Below are 9,170 nucleotides of genomic sequence, written 5' to 3'. Positions count from 1 at the left end.
ACATGCATGATCCAAAGAAGAGTCATATGGATGCAATGTATCAGATTCTAAGATATCTGAAGAGTGCACTAGGAAAATGATTGATATTCAGGAAGAATTTGCATTTAGATATTGAGGGCTTTTGTTATTATGACTAGGCAAGTTGTGTTGATGACAACCGATCTACATTAGGATACTGTGTTTGTAGGTGACAACCTGGTCTCATGGAAGAGCAAGAAACAGTCAGTTGAAGCAAGACAAACAGCAAAGGTAGAATACAGGGTCATGGCATTAGAAGTTGCGGAGATGATGTGGTTGAAGGACTTGTTAGTCGAACTCAAAAGTTGATCAGGGAACTCAAATGAAGTTGTGGTGTTACAACAAATCGGCAATCAGCATTGCTAACAACCCGATGCAACACGATAGAACTAAACATGTGGAGATTGAAAGATTCTTCATCAAGGAGAAGCTGAATAACGAACATGTGGAGATTGATAGATTCTTCATCAAGGAGAAACTGAATAACTGATTTTTGAAAATAAGTCATGCAGCTACTGGAGAGTAGCGAGCTAACTGCCTCAGTAAAAGACTTAGTTCAATGGAGTTGGCTAAATTATGTGGCAAGATGGGCTTAATGAATATCTTTCGCCCATCTTGAGGGGAAGTGTTGAGAGTTATGTGTAATAAGAGGGGTTTATTTGTTAAACGTTGTAAATCCTATTTAAACACGTGCTGAATGAAATACCAAGTTTTTGTCTTATTTTCATTCAATTATTTTGACGTGAAGCCTGTGTCTTAGATAAAATTTCAATTGTTTAGGTACCTATTTAGGTTTTTGTTTCTCTTTTTCTATATTACATGTTTAGTTTATAATTTGATGTAGTTACTTCAGTGAGACTATGAATGTTCTTTCATAGCATTATGTTCCTCCTAGAACAGCAGAAAAAGTATTGTCAGCCAAGGGCTAATAAGATGTATATATATGCATAATGCAAGGAACACCCTCATCGAAGTAAAACAAGTTCCCAAAAAAAAAGGAAATTTTGAAATAAATAGGATGAAATTTATGAGAAATGAGATATGTACCACCGGTCCTTCATATAGGACAGACTTGCTCTTACCTGTTGGATAGACCTTCAAGAGAACGCCAATGAATTTTCTGATTTGGAATGGGCTGAAACCAATTAAACGAGGGTTAAAACAGTAATAATGTGTCTTAAAAAACAAAAGGAGAAGATTTATCAGACATACCTGCATGTTCCGTGCAAGCCACGAGAATTCAACATAGCGACCGAATATTTCATACTTTAGTGACCAACGAGATACATCGGGCTTGTCTTTTTGAACCTAAGGATCACCAAATCCACTTAATTAAGCAAAGGAGGCTTCCTGCTACTTGGATTCATCAATAGTTATATATATTTAGTACGCCACTTAAGGATGGGAAAGAGGGCGAAAGTTATATATATTTAGTACGCCACTTAAGGATGGGACGAGATGGCTACATTCAAATTTGATTTAAAATAAGGAAGAAGAATGAAAATTTGACTCCAAAAAGAAACTTTTTGCTAAGAAACGTATGAAAATTTTCACAATTATTACCCCTCCTCAAGAGTAACTCCATCTTCATACCAAGTATAAATTTTAGGTACATTATTTTGAATCCTTTTTTCCCAATAATTCCTTCTTAAAACTCAAATTTGAGTTTTTAGTTTGAAGTTGTTTGTTTTAAGTTATTGAAATATCAGTGTTACTGAGATGTTTTAAGTTATTATATTAAAAGATGTCAATATTATCCATATTAAGACATGGTGATAAGATTTTAATGAACAAACCATCTCTTTAATGAAATAATTTTGAACTTCTAATCACAAAATGTGATTAAGCATCAAAATTTATTACATCCCTTACAGATTCTTGTTATCCATAGACTTATCTCTTATAGTTAGTCGCTGCTATAATATCTCTATTAGTCATTTTAAACATAAGATCCATTGGTTTTATAATCTATTAACCTTAACAGTCTCATTATAATATACTTTCGTAGCTTAATTATGTACAATTTCTTCTTAAAAACTTGAGTCATTATAATAAAGTAGGTGATATAAGTGACTTTTTTTATTGAACTTCAAAGATATTCTTTTTTTCATATAAGACTTGGGTATTTCCCCTGCAATCTAATCTTAATAATTATATAACCATTATTTATTAACTAGCTCTGTTTTCACGTATGATTTTGGAGACAATTCAACTATGAAAATCTAATCCTAGGAATCATATCACCATTATTTTGTGTAATAAATACAACTAAGCACATTATTAATAGGTCACAGCTTATTTTCAACAATTTTTTTAAAATTTATTAGTATTTATTCTCCTATTTTTTACCTCTGGTTTTCCAAAACAGCTTCTTCCTTCTTCCTTCATGGCTTCAGTACATTTAAATTAAAATTCATCCAAATGAGAAGAATCCAATGAGTTCAAGTTCACCTGATTCTGAGTTCACTAAGACAATCATATCATTAAAAAACCTCTTATGATCAAGGGAGATCAACGTTGGTCTTTCGATTGGGTGGTTATGTTGGTTATTCACTAAAAGATGAAAATGCCCTCCTTTGAGGCCTATAAATAGACCCTTTGTCTTCGCTTAGGAGGGAGGGAAGATGGAGAAAAATGAGCTCATTACCAATGTTCTGAATTGAAGAATCGTTGATAACTCCTGGCCTCCATAGCAACCGACCGCCGCTCACAGGCTGCCGTCAGAATCGTTGATAACTCCTGGCCTCCATAGCAACCGCCGCTCACAGGCTGCCTGCCGTCAAGCACCGCTGACCGCCCTCCGCTCTCGGTTGAATGTGGTGTAGTGAAGTACCTCGAATATGGTGTAATTACTTACCCTAAATACGATGTAATGATGCATCATGAATACGATGTAACGACAAACCTTGACTACGGTGTAGTGACTCACCCTAAATATGGTGTATTGACATATTTTGAATACGGCATAATGACGTACTCTGAATATAGTGCAATGGTGCACCAGGAATATGGTGTAACGATGTGCCTTAAACATAGTATAATGACGCACACTAAATATGGTGTAACGATGAAACTTGAATGCGGCGTAACAGCACACTCTGAATATGGTGTAATGATGTACCTTGAATACGGTGTACTAACGCACCCTGAAAACGGTGCACCTACGCACCATGAATACTGTGCAATAGTGCATCCTCAATATGGTGTACAACACACCCTGAATACAGTGTATTTACGCACACTGAATATGATGTAATAGCATAGCCTAAATAAGACGTAACGACTCACCCTGAATACGGGGTAACGGTACACCTTGAATACAGCATAAATATGCACCCTGAATACAATATAACAGTGCACCCTGAATACGATGTAATAATTTACCCTGAATATAGTGAAATGATGTACATTGAATACAGTGGAACGATGCACCTTAAATGCAGTATAATGTATCCCAAATATGAGGTAATGAATGAATCGTATCGAAGATCCAATGATAACTCTTGATAATAACTGTGTATATCAGACTCCAAAATACGATAACTTTCTCCAGATACCTGAAGTCTCTTCTTCTTCACATCACATGTCAACAAATGATTTCTCTGGTATAATAGTAAACTCGGGAAAAAGGTTGTGGCCACCAACCAGTGTAGCCTCAATTAAGGCTTTTATGGCTAACTAATACTCTTGTAGAGACCCACTATGATCTATCTAGTCAGTTGCTACTATAGTTATCCACTACGACCTAGGTAACTAACTGTTGTTATTACAGCCTTCCACTATATTCTCTGCGGCCAATTGACGATCTTTCAATGACCCCCCCCCTATTCCAGCCTGTTTAGCTCGTTACTAGTGAAGCTACCCACTACAACCTATGTAGCTAACTGTTGTTATTATAGTCTTCCAATACCTTTGTAGCCAACTGAGATTCTTAAAATGATCCACTATGGCCTTTGTGACCAGTTACTATTATAGCAATTTACAACGGCCTACTTAACTAGTTGTTATTTCAGCCTTCCACTACAATTTTTGTGACCAACTAGCGCTCTTACAACGACACACTAAGGTCTATGTAGTCAGTTACTACTGTAGCTAACTACGGTTCATGTGGCCAACAGTTGTCATTACAACATTTCACTACAACATATTTGGCCAACTGATGCTCTTGCAACAATCCACTATGACCTATGTGGTCAGTTACTATTGTAGCTACCCAATACAACCTACGTGGTAACAGTTATCACTACTACAGCTTCCCATTAGGGCCTCTATCGCCAATTACTTCTACTACATCTACCAACCATAGCTATGGGGCTAACTACTGCTGCAACTTCTAATTATAGCCTCTGCAACAACTGACGTTATTGCAATCTCTAACTATGGCATATACGTTCAAATGATGCAATTGTAACCATTGAATTCAGTCTTTATGACTAACTATTGCATTTATAGCAACCAACTATGGCTTTAGAGGCCCACAATCGCTATTATCGTCAAGAATTACATTTGTTGAAGTCTAATTACAACTATTAAAGCTGGATGTCTATTATACACATGTAATTATTAGCATTGTAATATCATCTTCTCTAATTCAAGAGAAGTGTCAATCCATGTATTTAATATTATATAGTGATTACTATGACTAGGTCAAACCCTGTGATTTTTCCTCTTTTCCCATATAACAAATCTTGATGGCTACCACTTTTCTATTATTTGTGTGTGTGCTAGAATTTTGTATAATGCTGAGACGTTAAATTGTCACTCTACTACTGTGAACCTTCTGACACACAACAGGTTTAATATTATCTAGATACCAATGTTATATATAATCATCCTTAAACAAAAATTATAAAAAATGATCACTTTATTTTAGCCATCAATATTATCGAAAAATTTTGGAAACATCTATGTCAATAAAACTAAACATAACTTTAATTTACAAAATTGTTATTTAAAAACATCAAACCAAACAACTAGCATATATTAATAACATAACATTAACATTTGTCCGTGAAGCTAAACAAAGAACTACTTAATTCAAGTGTCGTCCAACCAAAGGGGTACAAATCATGATACTTTCCACCAACAGCAGAAGAGCAGCAATAGTTGAAAACAATAATGAAAAATAAATGCCAGCGTATTTAAAGTTCCATTAAATTTTAACATATGAGTTGATTGGCAGTCATTAAATGAAGTAGAAATGAGCTACACTTTGCTAAGTCAAGAAAAACAAAAGTATGTATATATATAAAATTAGCTTTATTGAACAGATTAGACTAAAAAAATTTAAGAAATGTAATTCATGCCTTTCTATGACAATAAAATCTTTATATATGTTAGTTTAAATAAAAAATCTCCTATGCATGAAAACTCCAAGAAGATCTTTGATCTTATCTTGCCACATTAAAAGATTTAGAGCTAAGAAATAGAGAATACATACTCACTAGTTATTAGAAATGCACCTCTACAGATGATATGAAAGGCATCCATTTGGGGATAAGTTCCTTATTTGAGTAGCATTCATAGGCAACAGAACATGGAACATCAGCTTCAATCACAGAGCTGCACTGAAAAGGCAATTTAATTACATAGGTTCCCTTTAACCTACAAATTGACATATTCATTGTTCTAAACTCTATAGCACATTTTGTTTGGCTTTGACAAAGTCTAAAAATGTCATTTGCAAAGTTTTCAAAGAAATGCATTGTCATAATAGCAGGAGAAGACAAATGGAAATTTTATGAAATCAACAAATAGTCATGAGAATTGACTACAGGAACACTTTAAACAACACAAAACAAAAATAAATATTTTCATGCAAAAACGATTGTTCATTCAAATTTGAATTTAAAGAGTGATTTTTGTTGACATTGGAGAAATAAGGATGGCTTGCATATCGTCTTCTTCACCATTTAGGTAGGACAACAGCACCAAGAAACATTTGATCACAACTGAATTGGAACTCTAGCAATAGGGTACTAATATTGCATATGATCATTTGTTCTTCACTTTGGGGTAGCCATCATAACGGGGATTATGGAGCCTAATTGATGTCCTATGAAGAAATTTCTTGAGGAAACTCAGTCACTTGGTGTACATTGATCTACAGGATCTTAGCACATGGACCTCCAGAAGATGAGTCGCTATCTAGCAACAGGTGCCTGCCACTCGGCTTCAGGCAGGTGCTCCATGCTTCTATACAGATTGATTCCAGATATTGGTATACACATATGACCATCGAAGGAACAACAGAAGTGTGGCCGGTTAAAATATCCATGAAAACGCAATTGAAATTCAAATCCCATTGAAGAAACAGAAATGCGTAGCTCGAGTTGGAAATTGATCAAATACCTGCAGTCTTGCCATTCCATGACAGGAGATAAGGGTTTTCTGGGTGCGATTTTGGGCTTTTTCTTCATACTCATCCGACCATATGCCGAGCTTCTTGACATCACAGAGCTAAGTGGTGGATTTAGAAAGGTTGCTCTACCTGGAAAATGGTGCTTTTGGTGCGGAAAGGAAACTCCTTTCCTTGCCCTTACGAAGCAGGTTAAAGAGGTTGGTCCGGAAAGCATCGCAGTCATGGCAGTAGATCAGAAGCCCTCGCGCAGAATTGGTTTACATGCACCGCCAGTGACCTTTACTTATTAATGAATGATGATTTGATTTTAATTTAATATTTTCTTCATATTAATTAATTTATAAGAAAAAATTGAGACGGGGCCGATTTGTGGGAAAAAAAATATTACATGCTCATGAGATTGGTGTGGATTGATGGTATTTGTGTGATATTGAGGTGCAATACCGCACGAATACCACAGGCTACACGTACTTCTGGTACAGACATTATTCGCTTGGTTTATAGAGGGCTTACCTCTTTTCTAGGTGACCTTGGCACAATTTAGGGTGCATTTGAGAGTGTTATATAATTGCTTGTCATTTTGAAATGCTGTTAGTGTCCATTTGGGAGCCAATGTTTCGATTGCTTTTAATAAAATTATATTTTGAAAACGGGAAAGCCGCAAAACGACAGCTCCATGCTCAGTTTTGTGGATCAAATTATGGTTTGGATTGACAATTATCATGGTGTCCCTCATCAATTTTGAAATTGACTCATTTTATCCTCGATATTACCCCTCCTCTCTTCTCCCACTCTTTTCTCGCTCTTTGACTTCGTTTGGGGTAACTGGTGTTAGGGCACATTTGCGGCCCTCTTCTCTTCTTCCTTGTATTTGTTGCCGCCTCTCTAGTATGTATCTCTAATGAAACTCTTCCTTTCTTAAACTTTTATGTGGTGGTGATTTGTTGTTGTTAAGCTGGAGTCTGATTTCCTGCTCTCGCCTTCCCACGTCCCGATCGCAAACATCGTGAAACAGTTTCCGCGCACACGCAAAGACTCCCGCCCCCGCTCTGTCGTGCAAGCTCCCGCTCCCGTTCGCAAAAGGTTGTGACCCTGTTGTTCGTGAATCGCTCCTCTATCGCGAATAGTCGCAACGTCTCCCTTCCTCCCTTCCAATTCACGATAAAAGACATCACAGCGGCTTTCCTTCAGTTTACGGCACAACCTTTTGTGTTCTTCTTCGGTTTCCTCGAGATAAAGAAAGATTTTCTCGGGATAAAGGAAAATTTCACAAGAGAAAGAGAAGTGCAAGGTGTAGTTCATTGTGGTAGAAGGAAGAAGAAATAAGAAGACTGTTCTCCCTGGGCTTCTTCATTGTGGTTTGTGTTCTTCTTGGTGGCTTGTGATTGTGACAGAAGAGAAATTTAGTTTATTTCTCTTGTAAGTTTGTATTCTTAGGTGTATCTCTGTGTAGAGTTTCTTCGGTGTATCTCTGTATAGAGAGAGAAGAACAGAGAGAATAAGAAAGAGCAACAAAGTGAGAGATTCCTCTTGTAAGTCGAGATGATCGACTGGTGTAAATTCCTCAAGTAGTAAAATCCTCTGCAACTCTATGGACGTAGGCAATTTGCCGAACCACTTAAATCTGTGTATTTCGCAGTGTTACTGTTTTTTGGTGTGAATTTTTTTCGTTTTATTTTTCACTTCGTTGATCGTTCTATTGTTTGATTTATATGTATGTATGTATGTATGTATATATACCACATCAACTAGTATATCTCATCACAGTTGCTTCTAGTTTTACTTATGTGGTTGTGCCTTGTGGCTTCTCGGTTTTCCTCTATGGTGGTGATTTACTGCTTCTTGTTTTACTTATGTGATTGTGTCATTGGGGTTTCTCGGTTGTCCTTTTTGGTGGTAGTTTTTTTGCTTCTCATTTTACCCATATGGTTGTGACTTGGGGCTTCTCAATTTTTCTCTATGGTTGTGTTTTGATGCTTCTCATTTTACTTATGTGGTTGTGTCATTGGAGATTCTCGGTTGTTCTCTGTGGTTGTGGTTTGGTGCTTCTCGTTTTACTTATGTACTTGTACTTTGGGGCTTTTTAGTTTTTCTCTTTGGTGGTGGTTTAATGCTTCATGTTTTACATACGTGGTTGCGCTTCTAGATTGTCTTTTGTGGTGGTGGTTTGGTGTTTCTCATTTTACTTATCTAGTTGCGTCATTAGGGCTTCTCGGTTGTCCTCTGTGGTAGTAGTTTGTTATTTCTCATTTTAACTATGTGGTTGTGTGTGGCTTCATGGTTTTCCAATATGGTGGTGGATTGGTGCTTCTTGTTTTACTTAAATGGTTGTGACATCAAGGCTTCTCAGTTGTTCTCTGTGGTAGTTTTGTACTTCTTATTTTATTTATGTAGTTTCACTTAATGATTTTTTAATTTCACTTTGTGGTGGTGATTTGGTGCTTCTCGTTTCACTGGTGTAGTTCTACCATTGTCGCTTCTCTAAGTGTAAGGCTACTCATCCAACCAAGCCTTATCATCTCAACAACAATTAATTTAATTCTGTGTTTATCTTTTAAAGCCCAACCTAAACTTCAAATTTTATATTTCTCTTTTACAAACTACACAATTATTATGCAGTATATAGCTTACACCTAAACTTCATTTTCCACATACAAACTACACAATTCTTATCTATTACATATCTAAATCTAAGCTTACATACAAACTATATAATGCTTATGTATTATTTTTTGGTATGTTTTTCAACATGCTCAAATTTCTTTGTCTTTTACTCTTATTTTTTGGATGA

At 36.1% G+C, this 9,170-nt stretch overlaps 1 protein-coding gene across 1 annotated transcript in view; it reads right to left on the bottom strand.

Annotated features, from left to right (window-relative positions):
• LOC110030321 overlaps positions 1–6,621 on the bottom strand; it is a 31,395-nt gene extending 24,774 nt beyond the window's left edge. Inside the window, exons 1-4 of the mRNA XM_020732986.1 lie at positions 6,370–6,621; positions 5,481–5,580; positions 1,231–1,326; positions 1,101–1,153 (exon numbers count right to left, since the gene is read on the bottom strand). Of these exons, the coding sequence (XP_020588645.1) occupies positions 1,101–1,153; positions 1,231–1,326; positions 5,481–5,580; positions 6,370–6,602 (482 nt within the window). The 5' untranslated portion in view covers positions 6,603–6,621. The remainder of the gene's footprint in view (positions 1–1,100; positions 1,154–1,230; positions 1,327–5,480; positions 5,581–6,369) is intronic.
• Positions 6,622–9,170: the final 2,549 nt, after the last annotated feature.

The sequence above is a fragment of the Phalaenopsis equestris genome, unplaced genomic scaffold (genome assembly GCF_001263595.1).
Source record: "Phalaenopsis equestris unplaced genomic scaffold, ASM126359v1 Scaffold000702, whole genome shotgun sequence".
NCBI classification, from domain to species: Eukaryota; Viridiplantae; Streptophyta; class Magnoliopsida; order Asparagales; family Orchidaceae; genus Phalaenopsis; species Phalaenopsis equestris.
This window is presented reverse-complemented; position numbering and strand designations above follow the sequence as displayed.